The sequence below is a fragment of the Takifugu rubripes genome, chromosome 16, assembly GCF_901000725.2.
Source record: "Takifugu rubripes chromosome 16, fTakRub1.2, whole genome shotgun sequence".
Taxonomy (NCBI): Eukaryota; Metazoa; Chordata; class Actinopteri; order Tetraodontiformes; family Tetraodontidae; genus Takifugu; species Takifugu rubripes.
Genome location: NC_042300.1, coordinates 3,900,761 through 3,922,803, shown reverse-complemented (window position 1 = coordinate 3,922,803; position 22,043 = coordinate 3,900,761). Strand labels below are relative to the sequence as shown.

Genomic DNA, 22,043 nt, shown 5'->3' with positions numbered 1-22,043 from the left:
TTATTCAATGTTTATATAACCAAAGCAAACGAGGATTTTGCTGTCTGTACCCAAGTTGATATTTCTGTAGCTTCCTCTTGTTTGTTGCCCTGGTATATGAAACAAGTTCCCATTTTCCTTCTTTCTCCCACAGCATCTATTTAAGATTAAATCCCGGTAAATCAGGTGGAATTATTAAAAACAGTTTTGGTCCCATTTATCAAAAGAAAACCAACAGCTTCCACATGCGAACCAGACCCAAATCCAACAACTTAGCATAGCTAACAATTATGGTAATTTAAATGTCATCCTAAAACTACTTTTAATGTCATCTCACCGACTCCTGCAATGAAGACACAAAGAAAACATCTAACTGTGTTAAGATGTCAAACTTTGAAGTCGTGAACATTAAATCTTCCACAGCAACAAGAAAACAGAACTTGTAGTGATAACGTTAGCAGGCCTGATGTCATCTATAAAAGGTAGAAACGGAGGGAAAGGACGAATAATGGCCATCAAAGTCGGACAAAGACCAGCTATAAAAGATGTCTGCAAGTTTTCAATTAGAAGATTCCATCATAAATACACTCTTCCTGCTCTCCTGTCACAAGTTCAAACAAATGTCAAAACAGAATTTAACAGAGCACACAACACATCCTCTAATCCAGTTTATTTTCCTCAGCAGAAAATGGAACACGATAAAATTAAAAGAAGAAAATAGGACAGAATTATGTTCTTGCATTTTATACATTTAACTAAATATGCCACTCTATGCTAAGGTGTTAAAAGTAACTCAAACAGATAATAAGGTTAAATAATATTTTTCTCTAAAAAGGTACAGAAAGATAATAACTTCTTCCATATCTTATTAGCACTCAAAAACAAAAGGAACAAATTTTCAAAATATTATAATATGAACCAGCTAGGTTTTTTCCCCTTTACTGTGTTCTCATCAGAAAAGAAAGAGCGCGGTGAGGAGAGGCGACGGGAGAAGAAAAATAACATGTGCATGAGGATTAGCATAGTTAAGTGGTGTTCGCTAACGAGGGCTTTTCACCTGAATCAACTTTTGTGGAGAGAAAAAACAGAACATAGACAATTTGTGGTCTTCCTGCCACTCAAATCTTCACGAGTCTCCAAACTAAAACAGGAAACGACAGTAATTTACACTTGTCAGATTGCACTTCCTGTAATGCTGCAAAGTACATTTTTATGAAGAGTCTGTACCAGTATTTCAGTTTTTAACACCCACAATATGTGCTGAACGGGGAGGAAAGACCACATGGTTTTAATCTGTAAAAAAACAAACTTCAGCAATGTCCCAAACAACAAAAAAGTTGATTTTCTGGGTGAAACACCCCCTCGGGAGTAGGAAGAAAGATGTGTGAACAATATTAACAGCACAAAGTCCGCGCAGTCGGACTGCGACAGGAGGTGGCGGCGAAAGAACAGAAACACGGGGAGGGGAATTCTGCAGCCAAAACCAGCTGAAGCACGGTGCCATCAATTCCAGGTCCAATAACTGGTGTGACTTTTCCTAACAGATTACCAGTTAACTGAGGTGTAGCGTCTCCGAGGTAACCGGCTCTTTCAACAGTTTCCTCTTGAACTGGAACAAACCCATCGTGTTGGTGGAAGAGCCGCAGCGCCACTGGTGACAACCGGAGTTCTGACATTAATCCCGTCAGCTTTTAGTCCCCTCTGAGAGCTCTGACCTTCAAACTTAATTCTAAACTCCAAAAGGGTCCAAAAACACTTAAAGGTTCTCTGATGGAGGCATCGTGCGTCTGAGAATTTGAAGATTAAATGTCAAAACTCTAAAAGAGGAAGTTAACTTAAGAGCTCCAGGGGCAGAAAATAAGATGAAAGCGTTCCCTCTTCACCCGTGGCTCTTCTTGGTTTTTCTGAAAGCTAACAAGCATTTAGAGAGAAAGAAAATCATCAAGGATTCAACTGCAAACAGAATTCCCCAATTTGAAAATGAAACACCCAAATCGACCCAACAAAACAAACAATAAATTAAAGAACCTTTAAGAAAAGAGTAATGGGTCGTTCAGAGCTGCTGACCCTTCGTCTAAAACTGAAGACATTCAGCCAAAAAGGAATTTATTTTGTCCTAAATCGACGTGGAACTCATTCTGTGTAGAAGTCTTGAAGACAAGTATTCTGGCGTATTCGCCACCACAACAGTCCGGGCTGGGTCCCAGGGCGGAAGAGGGGCTGCTCCCACGCGCCTCCGCTGCCTTCCTGGTTTTTTCCCCGTTTTTCAGATTGATTTTCCATTTTGTCGACCGTCTTTTTGAGCAAAAGTGGGGATTGCAGTGAAAACAGAGCTAATCACCATGACAACCACAAACACGCACACGCCTCGCGTTTTTCTCAGACATGGACAAACACGCCGCTGCGGGTTCCACGTGCAGGTCAACGTGAGCGACGCCACACGGGGCCCCGGCCTCAATGGAAGAGAGAAAAAAAAGAAGAGAAGGGAGGAGGGAGGAGTTACAGGTGTGACGCTCCGCCCCCTAGGTGTCGACCTGAGGAGTGGTCCCGGGGCAGAGCTAGAACCCTCCCCCCACCCACCCTGTTACTGAAAAATGGAAACGGATCTGACGGATCAGTCCAGCCGAGCGCTACAACAACACGGCTACTTCCTGTTGTGAAAAAGAAGAGCAGAGACGCTGCCACCATGGCGGCGTGGGAATAAAAGTGCGAGGTGTAGCTGGGTCGGTCTCTGTGCTCCGTCTGTTGAAGACCTGGGCGTGGGTTAAGGCTGCGTGTGTGTGTGAACATGCGATACTGAACGTGGCACTGCAGATCCAGCCCACCAGGCCCCCCCCCCCACCCCCTTCCCCCCAGAATGGCCTCGTTCCAAAGAGTCCAAAAAGATGCTCGCCACGCGGGAAACCAGGATTTCTGCAGGGAGATGTTGAGTTCAGATCCGGAGTCGTCAGGTCAGATGTGGGATATTGCGGCTGTGCTGCCCCCTCCCCCGTTCCTCTTCTCTCTCCCCCCCCCCCCCCCCCACCACCCCCTCCCCCCCCCCACCCATCATCCCATTTGTCACTCCACCTCCTCCTTTTCTTTGTAAGCGCCTCTTCGCAGGTTTGGCTGCTCCAGCCAATCAGGAGCACTCCTCGCCAATGCGTTGGCACGAGCGGCCCACTTTGCGGTCCAGCTTCACCATCTTGAGGACAGCTTCCTCGCGGCCGCGGCCCAGATGGTCGAACAGGCAGTCGTGCTGCTCGGGTAGACGGTGGAGCATGCAGAACACGTAGCCTGGAAGCAAACAGGAGCGTGGTGAGGGAGGGAGCCGCTGCGCTACCAGCTAGCCTGTCGCTAGCTCGTGCCGACATCGGCGCAATATTTGATGGATTTTCTGATGTTCTAAGCTGTAAACAACAACAGGTGGCTTTTTGTTACGCACCACAGCGGCAGGAGCCCAGTTCCTGCTGCACCAGCTCTAGTTTGGTTTGGCAGCGATAACAGCGCCGGCGGTTCTTCTGCTTGGGCGTCCCTCGAGCCTCCTCGTCGTTCCCGTCCTTGCCGTCCGTCCGTGGTCGTTTCTCCGGCGAGGCCTCGCTCTCCGAGCCTGACGCTGGAGGGGAAAACATGATCAGCTCGGGATCCCCAGCAGGGGGGCGGGGGAGATGGAGGAGGACCGTACCCGAGTCCCGAGGACGTTTTGTAGGTGTGCAGAGTGTGCCTTGAGCCGTTTCTGTGGACGTCGCGCCTGTGGACAGGAAATGAGGCGTGAGACACGGCGTGACGGTCAGAACCCCCGGCTGTAGCGTCGCCCAACAACCACTGGTGTGTTCATGTGGTCTTTTCTGAAACTTTTGGACTCTGTGGCCCCTCAGACCGACCCATTCCTGTCCCAGCTCACCTTCTCTCGTGTTGGAAAAAGTGGGCGAGGGCTCTTCGGCCGATGGCTGCTCCGAGCTGGAGGGCGACGGCGACAACAGGGACTGGCTACCGCTACTGCTCGTCTCGCTCCCGAGAACGGCCGAATGGCTGCTCCCGCTGCTTTGGATGGGCTTGGAGGGGCAGTCTTCGCCCGGCTGCTTCTTCTGGATGTCTGGTCACGGACAAGCGGGGGGAAACGGACAGAAAAATGGGTTTTAAAAAAAATGAAAAGCAAAAAAAGTCTGCAGGAGTCAAGCAGCTGAATCAGCAGATCTTTCAGAACTGATCCCATGAGACTTTTATTGAAATACACAGTTGCAAAAACTCAGAGTAATTTTGTTGGGTGTGTTTCTGTCCAATTACATCAGTTTAGGAGTTGATCCCAGATGTGAACCAGCAGTCACAGACCCTTTGAAATCTACGAACACAAAACGCACCAGTTTATCACAGTCACACTCTCTTAGACCCTCTCCTTCCGACGGCGCTCCTCTGATACGGCGGCTCGCCACTCCAGTGGGGGTGATCCTACATTTCAGATTCTCTTCCCCGTGTGGACTAACCCACTTCTGTATTCAGTCTATTCTGAGCGTAGCTGCTGCCTGAGACGCTCAACCCAAAGCCGGGACCTTAGGTCCTCGCCGTCTACTGGTTGCCATGGCCACCGCCAGGGCTGCATTACACCGGAAACCTGTCCGCACAAACCAGAGGCAGAGCTGAGGAAAGTTGATGTGTGTCTCTGCGGACGCAACTTGAAGCGAGCCGTTTCTCTTGGCGGGCATACGGTAAAACGAGCATGAACGTTAAATCTGGTGCCTTAAAGCTGAAGGATGCAGCAATTTTAAAATACCTCAGTTAAGAGTTTAAATGAGGCAACTTTCTCCTCCATTTTGCAATGACACAGACTCGTCCCTCCATTTTCATCGAATGACTCCGTACTGCTGTTATTATTAGCATTGTTAGCATTCTTATCCAGCATCAGCTGGAACACCTCACCTCGAGCTCCTGCTAGCTCTGTCGGCACAAGTGTCAAAAACAAACAGGTGTAGCGCTGTCTCCTACTATGGGATGTGTTACGAGCTGAAAGGAGACCTGATAAAGACAGCGAAACAGAACGTTCCTGTGTAGCCTCTTTATCAGAAGCTCACGCTCCTCTGAAATGTGCGTTTTGTCTCCGAACTGCGATAAAGAGGAACCAGCTGTATAAAATGATCCTGGTAGACAACAAGGGCGTCACTTCAAACCCTAACGCGTGTTGGATCATCATATTAACCCACAGCTGCATTATGCAAATAACTGAAAAACAATGCGCAGCAGGATAATTGAATCATTTGTGTAATGAGATTTGAACTCTTTACAAAAATCAGGATATTTTGGGGCTGATCACAGATTAGTGAGATGAAATAAACAAACGTGATCACGATCCAGTCGCCGGAGGGAGCAGCAGATTTAAATAACTCGCTTATTTACTGTATATGCTTGTCTACCGCTAACTGAGCATCAAGAAATATTCTTAAACATTTCTGCCAATGTTTGACAATTTTTGCCCCAAGCTGACCTTGATGAAAAGGTTATACCTCAATGACCTCCGGAGGTCGTTCAAGACTGGACAGACATAAGTTCAAAGGTCAACCGGGACAAACTAAAATGACTTCATGGGTGAAACAACTTAAATTACAGTAATCAGATTACTTTAAAGTCACTACATTCCTTTTTTTTGGCTACATCTACATCTATATAATGGCTACATCTTTGTAGCCATTATATATTAAGTCCGTCATGTGACCACAAAGTTTAATGAAACTTGAATTATTAGCGAGCAACATGGCCACTAGCAAACAAACATGTTGGTGCAGTGAAACTTTGGAGTAAATGAGACAGTTAAAACCAGCCATCGGCCATCTGTGCAACGGGAGCATCTGCACAAGGTTTTACAACGACTACGGCGTCATTGGTCGGTCGGTGAGTTAAGACATTACAGCCGACCCGATGTGGCCGATCGGATCGGCGGAAAGCCTTGAGATTTGACTCACCGGCGAAACATTTGGAGCAGAGATTCATGGTTTTACTGGACCTGAGGAGACATGAGAAAGCAAACATCAAACTTTCAAACAGTTTCAGGATAAAAAGTTAAATGAGGACGGGAACACGGGTTAAACGTGGCTTCAGCAGTCGGAGGTCAGTGCGGGTCAAGCTTGGGTCTGCTCTGAGGTTTCTGCCCTTCTCAAAGACGGTTTGGCGTCCGTAAATGTTTGGTTCCCCCGTTCATTCCCCCATTTCGCAGCCTTTTCTGCCGCCTCGAGTTCCGTCACCAGTACAGATACCGGCAAACCCAAACCAAACTGCACTCTCCAGTCAAAACACCACCATTAAGGGATGGTCACGCTACGGAGAGTCCGGATGTGATGACGAGGCCTAAACTGTAGAGCAGACCCCAGCTCCAGGTGGGGGGCCACAGGAGATCCTGGTGGGCACAGGTTCAGTGTCCAACGCAAGTCTGAGGCTTCCCGCACGGTCGAATTCTGGAGGTTTTACACTCTTTAATGGCCCCGTGTCCCCAATGCTGCCTCTGTGACAGCAGGGCCTGAACTCAGCAAGAGTCTCTCTGTTTCATCTGCATCTCTGCACACACAAACTGCGTTTTGGGCCTCTGCCTCTTTACATTGCAAAGGTCTTTTCAATTCTTTTGAATTTAGGCCGCCTGAAAGCGTCACTTGTTGCTGTAAAAAGTAACTGAGCAGCAGAACTGGTCCCACTTCCTTTGAAAATTGCTGGTTGTAGCCAGTAAAAGCCCTCGCAGGATGGCAGCCAAACCAAATTCAGATGTTTTCACTTTGTCCTCACTGGGATGTTTTATGGAATTAAGGTTTGTTTTGGTGAATCTTTGGTTCGGAGAAATCCAAACGCTTCTCTCTCCTCAGAGTGAGGGTTTCTTCATACATTCAATGAACTCAGCAAAAATATATGTTGTCTTTTGTATAAGTCAGAGTAGTCGTTCCCTTCTGACGCAGTCGACCAGCCTGCAGGCCTTTGATCAACCTGTTAAAACAGACTCGGGAGGCTCTTCAGCACCAGGCTGCTCCATTTACAGGAACCTCAGAACCATTAGGTCAACAGTTAGGACCAGGTGATTCCACACCAGATGGTTCTAAAATATTCCAAATGGTCAAATGGGTGTGGTTTATGGAAATTAAGGCTCAGATTAGAAAAACAGCCTCAAACTCCACCTGCTAACATCAGCTAATGTTAGCAAGTTCAACAGAACTTACCGTGGGGCGAATCTGCATAAAGCATACATCTGCCTAGTTTGCATTTGCATACATTTTATTTGGATATAATCAGATATAAAGTAGCACCTACGGGCTAGTTAAGATCCATTTGTTCTATAAGATGCCAGGTGGTTCAGACAGCAGCGGGAGCAACATGTAGAATATCAGCACACATACTCGTCCAACAAACTGTCCGTATTATAAATCAAACTAAAGGCAGCTCAGCAACTTAATTGCCTCCAGATATGCAAAACTGTCACTACAAAATCAACCTATTCTGCATTTTCCCCTCCAGTTCAACCTTTTTGTTTTTTTAGCCAGCCAGAAACTCCTGACAGTTCTGATCAGATAGTTTTATTAATTATGCCAATGTCTCAAATCCTGACCCGGTCAGGGCTGCTGCCTGCAGAGGTGGAACCTGTGCTCCTTTCCCCCCACCAACTTAATGGTTCAGACAGATTTCACAGCGAGTCTTACAGGAACAAGGCTGCAGCATGTTAGGGGGCAGTATTTCACAGGAAATCCAACATTTAAAAATCTCACAGCACCAACATTAATGCAGGAAAGTGAATATTTCACCTTGACACTTGCACTCCAACAACCGTTCTATCATATTTATCTCAATTACTAGTACTTACTATATAACTAATCAGCTCAGTGATACGGACTATTTAATTTACTTCCAATGCTCAGCCATTTTAGGTTTATTTGCGCGTCTCACAAATGTTTCAACTTGTGTTTTCTTGCGTTCAGCTCCTTATTGCTTCCTGTTTCTCTAAATAAACTGGATTGATGAGCTCTTCAACTGAGGCCAGTCACTGTAATCTTACACCCCAAACCCTCCCTTCTCCAGAATTTCATGCTTCAAAATGCTAACCATCTAATTTGAGATGTTTTCACAAGTCCTAGGGGCCCGCGGGAGGCCCCCGGGGGCCAGGTGGCCATAAACACACAAAGATGGCATTTGTGTCACCTGACATTGACAGGTGGGTCACTGGTTCCAGTTCACGTCACCAACACGGCAAAAAGAAGACAACTGGGGGATGGGGACCTGGCTGGGGGCTGGTGAAGGGTCGCCAACACGAATGACAAGACACAAGGACACCTTCTGCTTGAGTAAAACAGGAAAAGTTCACGTTTAACGCCATAGTGGAGAAATTGGCCATTTCACGGTAATGGAGGCGCCCGAGACGGCTCGACAATGAGATGACAGCAATCTTATCTAATAGTATCTATACTGCTGCGCCTATATTCCTCCGAAGGCGAAATATACCCTTTACTAGCGTGTTTTCCCCATTGCTCAATGTTAAATGGCTCATTTTAATGTGTGGAGCAACACCGGAGCCATCAGTGAATCACATCCGGTATGCAACACACATCCATCACTTGACAAGACGGTTCTGAAAAAAATGACATTAAAATAACCCCAAAATTGGCAGATGGCCTCGTCGGAGCTCCCAGGTCGGTGCTAAACGACGCATTCGTCGTTTTATTGTGATAATCTTCGAGGTTGACTCAAAGAGGGGAAATGAGGAAGGTTTAAAAGGAACCTGCTGGCGATAAATCATGTTCTACCGTCGGTACGTCATCTACTGGCGGACAAATGTCCCGAAAACACGACCAAGACCGAATAAAATCAACACACTGGCTCATAAAAGCAGAGAAGGGGCCCCACGCCGGGGAAAGCGTTGATATGTGGCTAGTTTCGAAGCGAGGTGGTTTATTTATTAGCTAAGTTCCCAACCCCCCACTCTCGGCCTGTACAACAGAACAACAACAATGGGTTTGGACTAGCTGAGCCTATTTCATCCGGATTTACCTTCCACCAGCAGACAGCGCCTTCGATATACTTAATATCTGCTTTATTCCTTACCCCCAAAATCCACAGGGACACCGGGGAGGTAGACTCGGAGGTTTGCTTCGCTCACTTGTGTCTCCCATGACTTCCAACAAAAAACCAAGCTGGGGATGAGTCCGGGGCCTGGTCGCTCAATGGGGGAAAACGATCCGGCAGCCAAGTTACTGGGGGAAAAGATAAAACGCCTCTTCGTTTTAAAGTCCGCAAACCGACGAGAATAGAGGCGACGTCGAGCAGTTTGTCTTATTTTTTTAAATGAAGACGAGTCTGGGTGAAATGAAAAGAAAAACGGGCTCAGTTTGAGCTGGAATAATTGAACTGCACTCAAAGCAATCAGCTGGACGTTCGGACGTTCCGACCGACAAACACAAAGCGGGGGGCGTTCCGGTGTGTGAACCCGCACCCAAACCCTGGGAACGGTCCCCGGCCGTCAACTTCTCGATTTTAAACGAAGCCCCGTCGACGATAGACACACGGGAGGGTGCTGGAAAGGAGAAAATAGAGACACAGCAAGGCCTTCCCCTCTTATCAGTTCCTGGCCACCCCTACTCAACACGTCGCTGGTACGAAGTATGTTGGGCCGGAAACGCGTCCATCAAACCAGAAATGTCAATATTGCTCAACGCAAGAGTCAAAAACACAACGAAACGGCCGTCGGTACACGCACAAACACCGGGAAGCAGAACACGGTCGAAAACAAAGAGCTCTGCCTTGATTAAGGAAAGAAGCGCAGAATCCACGGAGCCGACTTGGCTCGGAGGCTAATCCGTTTTACCTCGATGCTTAACTGCATCGCGCTTTAACTGACGGGGAACTCGGAACGCAGAATTCCGTCACACTATTCGCAGCGATACTCCCCTAAAAATGGTCCAGTCTGCATTTTGTGGAGAAAATCTTAAAGGCAACTAGCAGTAATCGCCGTGTGATGTGGCCAAACCACACACTTAAAAAATATGCATCGCGTTTTAAAATATTTAATTGGACTTTCCTGATGTCTAATGTACTGTAGATGGACTTGAGTCAAGCGCATATGTAAGTGTGACAGGAAATCAATGAATCAATCAATAACTGTCCAGAGATGAAGTCACTGTATTGCTTGTATCAAAGACCTCTGACAGCAACAAACATTCATCATCACATCTTTGCTGGCTAATGTGTTGAACAAGACATTGAAATGAAATGCACCCACAGACTGATCAAAAACTAATAATATATTAAGTAAAACTATGCACATACATAAATACAGAGGAGGGAGTGTCTGCTCTACATCACAATCTAAACAATGTCAATTTTAATTCTACTTTTGGATATTAAGGAAGACAATTTCAGGCTGTCAATGAGGTTCACATGCGGTTCACACATCAGTGAGTGGCCCTGCATGGAAACACTTCTCAGTTTAACATGAAATAAAAGCTTATAATATAATTAACAACAAAAAGTGCAACACCAGGACTCTAAAGAAACAAATAAGAAACCACACCATCAATATGTTATTTTAAAAAAGCAACATCTCCAAGCTGGACAGATGTTCCAGCACCAGTAATGTTTGAGTCAGAAGACCTAAACTGTAACCTGTGTGTTTACTCCAGTGAGATAAAGTGCCGATAGCAGCTGCTCGTGGACCTATAACTCTATAGTAGCCTTTTTTTGACTGCCTGAGTACTTTATTATGCATCCACAACCTGTTTTTTTTAATATAAAATAATCCCCAAATCATGTGCGTGTGATGCCTAAAACACTGAATTAAGATCCATCCAAGTTTCAGCCAAGTTCGATTGAATTTTTAAAACCAGACGTGCAGATGGTGGAGTTTCTGTTTGCAAATGCTCAACAGCTGTTTCCTTGTATGTAAATGTATAATTGAATTAAGTGCAAGTTTACAAACTCCACAGCTCCACTGCTTTGGCAACTTTTTCAAGAATTGCGTCGCAAATGTTGAAAATATTTCACTTGCTTTTAAGACAATTTGTTAAAAAATAGCTCGATTGTTTTTGTCTGTAAAAACTAACTCATAAAACCAGTTGCTACAAATTACTTCCAGAAAACTTTAAGCCCGAAGATTTACAGCTAACTTTCTGTTGCGAAACTGGGAAGACTGACGCCCTAAAAGACAACCGCGAGGACAATGAGACAATCGCCATTAGCAGCATTGTAGCAGTGCATTCGTGATGATGGAGGCTGTGCAAAATGGCATTTGGAGGTCTCCCTTCCAGTAACAGGAGGCTCTTAATGATGGGACAGCGAGGACGATGAGGAGGAGCTGGAGGGCTGGGAGGGCAACAGGCCGTGGGTGCGTGAAGGTCGCTGAGGTCTGGGCTGCTGGGAGGCGCTCGCAGTATCAGAGGGCTCAAGGCCAGGGCTGCCTTCAGTTACCTCCTTGTTCAGCTTAGCAGGACACTCGAAGTGGACGCAGTGGAAGACCTGAGGAGAAACCAGAGTCACACACGCGTGAGATCCAACACACTCCCACCAATGCATCAACACAAGCGCAATCTAAACCAGAGCTAATATTATATACCACAAGAATGTAGAAGTATTATTAAAATAAAAAAGAAGACACTTGTTGACGACTCATGTTTGTTTATCGCCAGATGTGAATCTCTCCATGCACAAAGCCCTCAGCACCTGAGCTAAAAGAGTTAATTTTCTTAAGCTACTACCATTCAAGCCAACTCATACGTCAATGAGCCTATCAACGGCGTGGAGGGGCCGTTAGGCAAGGGCCACCACCTCCAGTGAAGATTGAATCAGTGCTTACAGAAAAGGGCGGGGCAGGGTAGGGCGCTAATGTTTTAGAAACAATAACAGCAAGAGACCGCCAAAGGTTGAACCAAGGTCACCACCATTTGGTTTAATAACCAAAGACTGTGATGAAATGAAAATGTCAGCTGCTGGTGTATTTAAATTGTTCGGCTGTATACAGATGATGTCATTTGCTCATCATTTCTAAACAGGACTTCTATCCTTAAATCAGGGCCTTTATGAAAGCACCGACTTGTGAAGCATCGGTCACTTTCAGAGTTTGTTATCAGCATATTATTTAGTGTTTAGTGCAACCATGTCACCTCATTAGCTGTGTTGTGAGTCCCAACAATACGAATGAAGGAGGCAGGATACTTGTCAAACTTCAGTGTTTGCCACGATCTGTGAGAGAGGAACAAGGTGGACCCGAGTTCAGACGTGTGTAATGATCAAAAGGCTGATTTTTAACTGCTTAGCATTTATTTTCTTTGAAACCTGGATCAGCCATAGCTGATAGAGTTGAGGCTGGTCCCCTTGTGGAGGAGAGAGGAACCTCACCTGCACGCTACCCTGGTGCGGTCAACCACCTTTGTCCACTGCTGCTGATTGGTGGACACTTCCACGTAATAACTGTAGGAGCGTTCGTCGCAGTCCCACAGCAGCAGCCTGAGCAGAGAAGAAATACAACTGTCACATGTGCTGCCATAGAGCTACAGGTGCCCAGATGGGACAAACCAAACGCTCCCTCTCCAGAGCAACGTTAACCTTTCACAAAATAAAACACCCAACAACAACATTTCGGTACAGATGTGTCGGACATACCGGAGCGAGCTGATGGAGAAGGGCTGAGCCAGCTGGATGACGATTGCTCCTGATCCCAGCTGGTGGCAGGTGTAGCCAGAGTCCCAGTCATAGTTGCGTGTGTCTCCATTGAGCAAGGCATTTCTGCTGCGACTCACGCCCTCGATGACGCTGGCGCACGCCGCAACAGTTGCCACGTTTTCAGTGGGTACTGCAGACATCAGAAGTTGTTGACAGATGCTCCGTCTCAGATAGGAAACGCTCCCTGTGACTTACCCAGAAGTCCGTTGTCGAGGGTAAACGGATGGTGGGTGAACATGCACTCAAACGCCACGAGGTGGAAGACCTTGTTGACGGTGTTGTGTGTTCCTACGATGCGAACGTACCTGAGACGCAGACCATCAAATGTTAAAATAAGAAGTTCATATCATTGATTACTGAATCTAAGAGTTAATGTGAACAAAAACCTATTATTACTCCATAAATACTAATTTATAAATAAAAAGCAAGATTACAATAAAACAACTGCTTTTATTTTAAAGTGTTTCTCCAAGTGAATAAATTATAGAAAAACTTTAATAACTGACTGACTGACTGACTGACTGACTGACTGACTGACTGACTGACTGACAGACAGACAGACAGACGGACGAGCATTTAAAATAAGGGTGTTTGGTTTGTGTTTATATTTATTCACATTAATTAGACAGTGAGTCAAACCACTGTGGAACCTCATGCGCCAATTAGACCAACCAATTCCATTTTTCAAATTTCAAAACCAGAAGCCTTAAACATGAGCTAATATAAAACAAAAAAAAACAAGCCACTGATCCAAATTTAGTCTGACTGACCTGCAAACTCGGGCTGTGAAGTAAAGATTCTGCCAGGAGCGGCAGAGATACTTGGAATGATCCACAACGCGCACCCAGTCCAGCTCGTCCATGGATACCTCGATGTAATAGGAGTAGGATCTAAAATAACAACAGCCACAGCACGTTAAATCTGTCACATAAACACACTTCTATGAAATTAAATTCAGACTGAGGACAGCCAGACTTTGAAAATACAGTTTAGGAAAATCAGCCCTAATAGACAATAAATAATCTATCAATTTTGCATGAGTACGAACAAAAACCCAAACAATGTACGGGAATAATACTCCCCCTTTTGTGGCTTCTTTATAGACTACAAAGTGGTAATACTGCACAATCACAGACTTTATTTTCAGCTGTCTGCTGCAGCTGCTCTGTCCTACACACTGAAGATGCAGCCAGTGTGTTTGAGGGGGGGGGGTCACACTCCTGGTTTCATCTGAGTTCATCTTACCGGCTGTCCCTGTCCCACAGCAGCAGGCGGATGTGGTTAATGATTGATGCGTGGCCCAGTTTGACCTGGATTCCAGACCGACCGTCCTCTTCAATGGGATGTCTGGAGAAGCCGTGGTCCAGGTCGTAGTTCTGTGTGTCTCCGTCGAGCAGGGCTGACTTGAGCTCGCCCTTCACTACCTGAGCGCCATACTTCATGGTGGCGATGTTCTCCTCTGGGACTGAAATCACAGACAGGAGATATAAGTGGTACCAAAAAAGTTGAAGTAATAATGATCTCCGGGCACTGACTGAGCATCCCGCGGTAGTTCAGATCCATGTTCCGGCTCTCGGAGCGAGTCTTGATAGCATCCAGCAGGTCATCGGGGCTCACCAGGCCAGACGGACGCACCACGTTCAGCATCTCTGTCAGAGTCATGAGGGGCAGCCGAACTGCCACCATCACTTCCTGGGTGTCTACGGCTTCGTCGCGTTGCCGGCACCAGCGGGACAAGGCCAGGAAGATCTCCTTCTCAGTGGCAGCAAACGAGTCTCGTGTGACAGCCGTCAGCAGTGCAGTCTGAAAACACACCCAACTTTCATTTGCCACGGACTTTCAATACAACAATAAACTGCAATGTAGCCTTTCGTATTTTGGTGACTACAAACTCTCTTCCAAAGTTTTCACAGGTCTACTTTAAAATGTAAACCAACTAGAGGTCACCGTCGAAAAATAATGGTTACACCTGTAAGAGGTGAGGATTTCAGTGTTTGAGCACGTACCTTGGATAGTAAGAGGAACCCATCAGAATTTAATACTTCAGGCGCGTGTCTGTCCATGTAGGCACAGCAGGCAGCACAGAGCGCACTCAGAGAGTATAGGCAGGCCACGTCAAACACCAGACAAACATTATTGGTATGTAAAATGGTGCGGAGGAACTCTGAGGTGGAGTCCTCCAGTGGCTGGAGGCCATAGCGGTGAGCCAGACCCAGAAAGTCCAGCAGCACCTCTTCCTTGGCTGAACTGAGACTGGCCCGGCCCGTGTACAGGTAGTTCAGCAGCATTGAGAAGGCTTCAGCCCGCGTCTCCTCGAGACACACCTCAGCCTGGGGTTGAGATTCTTTCATCCCACCGTACAACAACGCCCTGATAGAAAGATTAAATTAATAGGTGTTCACACCAATCATGTAATTTAAAAAAATAATAATATAACTGTGTGATTTGTCCGTTTAGACATTCACCTGAAGTAGTGACAGCGAGCTGCCAGGATGACCCGGTGCGCTGGGAAGCGCTTCCCCTCCACGATGAAGGTGACATCACTGTATTCCTCGCCCTGCACCAGGGCTCCCAGCTGCTCTGACAGAAGATGGATGTGGTCGATCTCCGACACGGAGGCCAGTGGTCGTAAAGGGTGGCTGTTACTCATGCTCGACCACGGCCACAGTCACATCTGACACTAGAACAAAGCAGAACACAGAGACCGACCACGGTGAAGATAGTTTTACGTTGGATTGTAGACAGGTTTTGGCTACGGGAAAAGCTCTCCACTCCGGGTGAAGAGCAACTCAGTCATAAACAGTGGTTAAGGGTAGATGTCCAGTGTCACTAGACCTCAGCCGGTAGGGCTTTCAGACAGCTGCCCCTAAATGTCTGGCTTGAGGACATTTGACCTCTGAAGGGAAGCTTGTTGGTTGATCCCCTGTGTCACTAATCTCAGGCACCTGGATGAGCCGGACCCATGAGCCGGCTCTCTGGACCCGCCCGTCCACTCCCAGGTGGGTGTCAATTATCCTGCCTACAGCCCAGGGCGCAAGTGCTGGGCTGTACGGGTCAACTATCAGGTCCGGGGAAAGCTGACTCTCACCGGCCTGCCATTTGGACCAGCCTTGTAGGCAACGTCAGACGGAGGTCGACCAGAAGTTGTCGGTTTACACCTGACTGTGTCCCCACGTTGGGTCCATAAAACACTATTGGGGTCGTATATGACCTGCGGCAGTGAGGATTCATATTGTCCCATGAGCAGGACACCTGGCGAAACGGCAGGAAATCCTCCTCACCAGCTGGTCCTGCAGGTCAGGTGCCATGTCCTTGAAGGCTTCTCTCAGCTCCCGTCTCCTTCAACACAGTTGGTGCTGTTGCACAGGATTTTGAACGGTGTGCCCCACGTGGCGATAAATCGCCACACCGAAAGCAGGAAGGCATCCATATTGAGGCCAAATGGGCCAAAGCAACCCATCCCGGTGGAGTAGAATAGCGGCTTGAGTACACTTGGCTTGGCCAGATCTGGCAGTCACAGCAGCCATGCCAGTGCCTCTGCACTGCCTTCCAGCCGTGGAGGACCCAGTACTGGTGTCGGATCACAGTTTGATGCTCGGCCTTGGGTGCCTTCAGTTCACCAGGGAAGGACCTTCTCTGGGTCCTGGTCAGGTGCAACTTCTCCCCCGCTATGTAGGCAGCCACATCCGCTGTCTGGCATGCATCTGGGGCAGCTGGCCCATGAGGGAATGTGACGGCACCCTGGAGTAAATCCCTCCATGTGTGAAACTGAGAGGGCTCCGGGATGTCCCACTGCCCAGCCTTCCGAGCCTATACCAGTGAAGGTGGACTTCTTAAATTTGGCAGGGTCAGCCTCAGCATCTGCAGCTGAAGGCATGGTTGGCCAGCAGTCTGAGGGCTGTCGGAGGAAGTCGGGAGAACACATCCACTGATGAGGGTAATGCCAGGTCCACAAGAGATTTTTGAAATTTTAGATCAATTTTTATACGTAAATATTAGTAACTAATCTTAATAGTTTCCAAGGTCCAGTGGTCAATCTACTGAAATCAGTGTGGGATGATAGTGCCCCACTGGCTGCATGAGACACACCTCTTGTTTTTGCATTTTAACAGATTTTTATCTTTTTTTTTATATGTTATTATTAGCATTTTAGCTCATTAGCTTCCGTGTCCAGCGGTCAATTGATTAAACATCAGGTTTGGATGGCAGTGCTCCATTGGCTGCATGAGATACGGCTCTTATTTTTGCATTTTAACTCTTTTGCACTTTTTTCGATTACATTTCAAGATGTAAACATTAGCATTTTAGCTCAGTCGATCCATATACATTGTATTCCAGCCGTTTTCTGCCTCCGTGTTATTCCTGTAAAGTTCGCAATAGGGGTGAACTTGAACTGTTTGAGCAGCTGGAGAGATTTAGCCGAAGCCAAAATCTGTCTAATGTCCAATGTAAAACTATCTTCGCCGCGGTGAGACAGGGTCGGACCACGGTGGCTAGCTAGCCCAATACTAGTGCTAACTGTTTTAACGCCAAGTAACTGGCTAATTTACAAGGTAAAACGTACTACGGCGTCAGTTCTCTCATTTTTAAAACAATAATGCGAACACTGCCTCCACAAAAAATCCAAAACAAGCTCTGTTTGCTTGTTTATAGCCGCTGGTGTCCTGGACTTTTGACACCTCAGCAGACATGAGCTAACAGCCTGCTAATGTTTTCTTTTAAGCCATGCAGTCATCATTCTCAGCATACCTTGAGGTTTGTCTTCAATGTCGTGTGTCAGACGAGGTTATTCAATCAAATAAACAGCTAGCGTCCAGACGAGTCAAGAAAAAGATAATCAAACTCTCAATCCTTTCAACGATACAGGACAGGGAACTGGTTCCGGGTCAACAAAATTACGTCCAGGTTATTCTTCTTCTTCAATTTTCTGAGCGGTTGACCACCAGCGTGTAGGTCCATTACCGCCACCTTCTGGACTGGAGTGTTGAGCAGAACGCCTTCAGGCCTAAATGCTGCTACTAAGTCCTGTTCCTAAAAATCACCCTAAAAGCAACATCATCTGAATTCTTCCCAAGTCCTTCCTTAATCTGTGAGACTAAACAGCACTATATTTCTTTTAGGTGTTTTTTTTTTAGTGTGAATCTCACACACTCAGGGATCAATTTACTTGCAAGACATTATTTAACAAAACTAATAAATCAAACATCCTGGGACATCATATTCAAGTTCAAATGAAAATGTTACTTGACTAAAACTTTCATATACAAGTGGGATTTGGATGTAAATAATTTGTCATAGGTACATGATGAGCAACAATATCAGTAACAGTAACCCCAAAGAGTGTTGATATATTGCACTTAAAAATAAAAAAGTGAGTATAAGTATTGTAATATGTTTAGTTTAAATAATTTGAGATTGTTCTTATCCCAATAACAAAGGCATGGGTTTTCATAACAGGATAATACGTTTAATTTGAAAGAAGTCCATTTTATATGCATATTTGTCATACTTGTTTCTGGCTGAAATGCAGTTGAGATGTACTCCAATAATGGAAAATACCTTCAGAATTATTTACAGGTCAAAGTAAGACAGCCTGGATTTAGTTTGAGTGGTTAGATGCTGGGATCACTGGGAACAGATTTCAAAGTGGTGTAGATCACTTTTCCACCATCGCTATTTTTTCTTTGACCCTGACAAGAAAAAAAAGGTTACCGGTATTTGTGAGTCAGGAAACATTATGTCACTACAGGAGCTGTTGCAAAACTTTACTTCCTCTAAATTTGTCATGATATACCTCCATGTTGTTTCAGTTCCTGTCCTGAAGGCATCATTGATCTGGAATACACGCATATCTGGAATATATAAATTAATAGAAAACCCTTACCTGAGCTCTCGGTGGGGACCTGAATATGATGGTGGCGTAAGAAACAGGATCTTCAGCATCCCTCTGCAAACAGATTTAGTTTTAAAACCTTTTCCTGTCTGACTGAAGCTTTCATCAACAGAAATTCAAACATGTGGCCAGCCAAGAGCTTGTCCTGGGTCTTGGGGTCTCCTCCTGTTGGGAGATGCTTGGAGCACCGACGGAGGCGTCTGGAACAGGTGCCCGAGCTGCCTCTTCTCAATGCAAAGGAGCAGAAGCTCTACTCTGAGCTAGTCTCAGGTGACTGAGCTTCTCCCCCCAAGGGAGCGCCCAGCCACCTCACAGAGGAACCTCATTTCAGACACCTGCATCATCTACATCTACATCTGCAGTCTCTTCCTTTTGGTCGCTGTCCAACGTTTCTGACTCCAGGTGAGAGTGGGCTCATAGCTTTGCCTTTCAACTCAGCTCTTTCTTCACCACAACAGTCCGACACACCGTCCACATAACTGCAGGGGCTGCACCCATCACACCATGTCAATCTCACGCTCCATCTTTCCCTCACTCCTGAACCCGAGAAACCCCTTGAGGCAGGACGTCTCCACCAGAAAGCCACCCTTGTCCGGTCGAGAACCATGGCTCCGGACTTGGAGGTGGCGATTCTCATCTCAGCCGCTACACACTTGGCTGTAAACTGCCCCAGTACATCCTGAAGGTCCCGGCTTGATGAATCCAACAGGAAACATCATCTGCAAACAGCAGGGATGACCCGGTGACAACGAGCAACCCTGCCGGAGCCCAGCATGCACCAGAAACGGGTCTGAGTTACTGTTGGCAGTGCAACCCAAGCTCCACCACAGGGGACACATTCAAATGCCCACTCCAGATCAACAGAACACATTTTGCCTGGTTGAGCAAAGTCACATCAACTCTCAAGTGCCCCACGGAGGGCATAGAGCTGGTCCAGTGTTCCTCCTGTATCCAGGGTTCAACTATGGGCTGGATTCTCCTCTCCAGTACTCTGGTATAAAGTAGATGTTCCCACACAATGCTGTAGAGACATGTCAACCAAGACAGCCCCACAATGTCCAGAGCCTTGACGTACTCAGGGTGGATCTCTGAGGTCACTGAGCTAGCTAACCTTAGAGACCTCACCGCTGGTTACCATTAACTTCTTTGGGAGTTTCATGGGCCAAAATGGACCGATGGGACTCCTTTTCATCCCAACAGCATCCATTACTTCTGGCGTCCACAACCGGCACCAGAGACCTTGTGTCCACAGCTCCCAACTGCAGTGTCAATGTCCTCTGCCTCCCCCAGCATTGTGACACAGTTAGAGAGTGTAATTCTGGCGTGAACCTTTGACATCACCTTGTCCTGGCTGATTTCTGGGGAAGAATGAGTCACTGCTGAGTGTGTGTTCCGTCCCTGTGAGAAGAGTGTGTTCATATTTGGTCAAAAGTCACGACAGTTAATTAACAGCTGATACAAAACGAACACATAAATACAAATACGCAAAAGCTTAACACAATGATGATTAGGTGTGCCTTCCATTTGTGCTTTAATCACTTAAAATAGCGGAATACTTTAGAAAGGGAAACTTACATCATTGCAGTTCTTTTCAACAGCTAGAAAGAGAAAATAGAGTTGCTTTTATCTTCCACCAGAAACCCCCCCTCCCTACACACAAACACACACACACACACACACACACACACACACACACTGCCCCCGTCCTGGTAAAAAGCTCCTTGGTCTCACCTTTAGTTTGTTTCTTTTTGACAACTATCACAACAACCACTAAAAACACCACAAAAATGGCAGCAATGATGATAAAAAACCACCAGAAATCTGCAAAAAAAAACATGAGAATACCAGATTTTTGCTGTTAGCACAGAAAACTATTATTAATAAGTTGTGACAATAAAGGTATTGTGATGATTTAATTGATTTAAGGCAACAGTGAGGGGAAGCATCTGATTTTATGATATGAATGAAACTACATTTACCTCGGAGGGGCGCCGAGTCGTCGGCTGTTCTGGTCGACACAGTTGTTGTTGTTTCTGCTGATGCAACACCTGCGATAATGAAGAAAAGTCTAAATTCTGAGACTCGACATGGGAGATTCCCGAAGATGTTTCTCACCTGGAGCCCTGAGTGGAAAGGTCTTAACCACTTGATCATATTGGACTTGACACGTCAGGAGGGTATTCCTCTTCCAATACTCGTGACAGGTCATCACGTTCGCAGTGGCGCTGCAGGAATTCTGGGACGTGAGGACCAGGCCAGTCCCCTTTTTCATTTGGACTTCGTTGAAGAACCACGTCACCTTGTGTGAGCAGGTCTTATAGGTGAACACGCAGCAGGTAAGTTCGACATAGTCCGCCTTGACCTGCGCTGTCACTGATGAGGACAGGCAGCAAAGGGTTACTTCTCAGTGCCGTTCCCCTCTCACTACTGATTACAGCTGTCAGACAAACACGGTGAAAACGCTTCTGTTCTGTGCTTGTCGGTTGTTGGTCAGATTGTTGTGTCAGTACTCACAGGTAACCACGGTCAGGTACACGGGGGCATCCGGCTGCTGTTCGACCCCTGATCTGAACTGCTGACAGGCGTAAAGTCCGGCGTCCTCAGCTCGGACCTCCGGGATCAGCAGAGAACAGTCCTCTGACAGTGAAATTCTGAGCTGCCGTATTTCCTTGACACGTCCCAGTGTGACCAGTTCCTGGTTCGTTCTGGTACCGGCAGCAGTAAAAGTCCAGGTTGTACCTCCGCATTTTGCCGGATTCTCTTTGAGGTTGCCGCAGGTCAGCATGGCTTTGTCTCCTTCTCTGACCAGCTGTGTGGTTTCAGCTGCTGACAGACAATCACGTCAATCAAAATTCATCAGATCAACACGACCCTCCCAACCTGATCCACGTCCTCACCTGCGGCCCGAAGCAGCAGCATCAGATGAAACAATCCTTTAATCCATCGAACCTGAACCACCATCTTCCCCCTGCTTGTTACAATAAGAAATAAAGTCGTTGCAGTAGTTTCCTCCGGTCTCTGCTCTCACTTCCTCATCTCTCATTTGTTTTCTTTTCCTGTTTGCGGATCGTCACAAGCTGAAAATCATGTTTCTGCTCTGGAAGTGTTGAAAATCCATCAATTAAATCTGACAAAAGGGTCAGGGTGTGTCACGGTCTCTGGGAATACAATGAGATTATGAGTTTTTTTATTTTATTTTATGAAGCATTAATTAACTTTGTGCTTCTGTTTGTTCCTAAAATGCATCAGTGTGTCCAGGAGTGGAAATCATCCCTTCAAGACTGTTGTGTTGGCTGAAAAGAAATCATCGTTGTCGTTTTTAAGTAAACTGCGCTCGGCCGCCCCCTTGTGGACAAACATGAGTTGATCATGTTATTGCCAGGCTCACCTTTAATGTGTACTTTTGTTTTAGTTGCTCCAAAATGACTGATTCCAAAAGACTGTTTGATCATTTTGCGATCTTGAAACAAATTTCTAACAATAAAAATGTCGGCTCAACGCAGATGACTAGCTACAAAAG

The 22,043-nt window shown here is 46.4% G+C and overlaps 3 protein-coding genes across 4 annotated transcripts; all 3 read right to left on the bottom strand.

Moving 5' to 3' along the window:
• Positions 1 to 634: 634 nt before the first annotated feature.
• zfand3 (zinc finger, AN1-type domain 3) lies at positions 635 to 9,233 on the bottom strand. The gene is made up of 6 exons (XM_003971474.3): positions 9,022 to 9,233; positions 5,913 to 5,953; positions 3,863 to 4,054; positions 3,644 to 3,709; positions 3,404 to 3,574; positions 635 to 3,255 (listed from the first exon to the last, which is right to left on the bottom strand). The coding sequence occupies exons 1-6, from the start codon at positions 9,087 to 9,089 to the stop codon at positions 3,101 to 3,103; spliced, it is 693 nt and encodes a 230-aa protein (XP_003971523.1). The 5' UTR covers positions 9,090 to 9,233; the 3' UTR covers positions 635 to 3,100.
• Positions 9,234 to 10,202: 969 nt separating this feature from the next.
• Positions 10,203 to 17,530, bottom strand: btbd9 (BTB (POZ) domain containing 9). The gene is made up of 11 exons (XM_003971499.3): positions 17,380 to 17,530; positions 15,096 to 15,310; positions 14,637 to 15,000; positions 14,166 to 14,433; positions 13,876 to 14,095; positions 13,401 to 13,520; positions 12,826 to 12,935; positions 12,571 to 12,760; positions 12,307 to 12,414; positions 12,072 to 12,150; positions 10,203 to 11,427 (listed from the first exon to the last, which is right to left on the bottom strand). Exons 2-11 carry the CDS (start codon positions 15,278 to 15,280, stop codon positions 11,233 to 11,235), a joined length of 1,839 nt encoding a protein of 612 aa, XP_003971548.1. The 5' UTR covers positions 15,281 to 15,310; positions 17,380 to 17,530; the 3' UTR covers positions 10,203 to 11,232.
• A 545-nt stretch (positions 17,531 to 18,075) lies between these two features.
• LOC105417536 (uncharacterized) lies at positions 18,076 to 21,930 on the bottom strand. Of its 2 annotated transcripts, none has more exons than XM_011611883.2 (9): positions 21,421 to 21,930; positions 21,038 to 21,349; positions 20,639 to 20,896; positions 20,503 to 20,571; positions 20,255 to 20,344; positions 20,099 to 20,121; positions 19,865 to 19,921; positions 18,515 to 18,577; positions 18,076 to 18,320 (listed from the first exon to the last, which is right to left on the bottom strand). In XM_011611883.2, exons 1-9 carry the CDS (start codon positions 21,482 to 21,484, stop codon positions 18,243 to 18,245), a joined length of 1,014 nt encoding a protein of 337 aa, XP_011610185.2. In that variant the 5' UTR covers positions 21,485 to 21,930; the 3' UTR covers positions 18,076 to 18,242. The 2 variants fall into 2 exon arrangements, with proteins under 2 accessions (XP_011610185.2, XP_011610186.2); XM_011611884.2 differs by having other exon boundaries at positions 21,038 to 21,346.
• Between the last annotated feature and the right edge of the window lie 113 nt (positions 21,931 to 22,043).

What these genes read in the sequence shown, in the direction of transcription:
- btbd9 (XM_003971499.3), bottom strand. Translation starts at nt 15,280, where the DNA reads ATGAGTAACAGCCACCCTTTACGACCACTGGCCTCCGTGTCGGAGATC. An exon ending in CCTCGACAACGGACTTCTGG is followed by an intron (nt 12,761 to 12,825) that starts GTAAGTCACAGG and finishes TGATGTCTGCAG; the next exon opens with TACCCACTGAAAACGTGGCA. An exon ending in CGCACCAGGGTAGCGTGCAG is followed by an intron (nt 12,151 to 12,306) that starts GTGAGGTTCCTC and finishes CCTCTCTCACAG; the next exon opens with ATCGTGGCAAACACTGAAGT.
- zfand3 (XM_003971474.3), bottom strand. Translation starts at nt 9,089, where the DNA reads ATGGGAGACACAAGTGAGCGAAGCAAACCTCCGAGTCTACCTCCCCGG. An exon ending in TTTTTCCAACACGAGAGAAG is followed by an intron (nt 3,710 to 3,862) that starts GTGAGCTGGGAC and finishes TCCTGTCCACAG; the next exon opens with GCGCGACGTCCACAGAAACG. An exon ending in ACTGGGCTCCTGCCGCTGTG is followed by an intron (nt 3,256 to 3,403) that starts GTGCGTAACAAA and finishes GTTTGCTTCCAG; the next exon opens with GCTACGTGTTCTGCATGCTC.
- LOC105417536 (XM_011611883.2), bottom strand. Translation starts at nt 21,484, where the DNA reads ATGGTGGTTCAGGTTCGATGGATTAAAGGATTGTTTCATCTGATGCTG. An exon ending in GTACCTGACCGTGGTTACCT is followed by an intron (nt 20,897 to 21,037) that starts GTGAGTACTGAC and finishes TGTCCTCATCAG; the next exon opens with TGACAGCGCAGGTCAAGGCG. An exon ending in GGTCCCCACCGAGAGCTCAG is followed by an intron (nt 18,321 to 18,514) that starts GTAAGGGTTTTC and finishes TTTTCTTGTCAG; the next exon opens with GGTCAAAGAAAAAATAGCGA.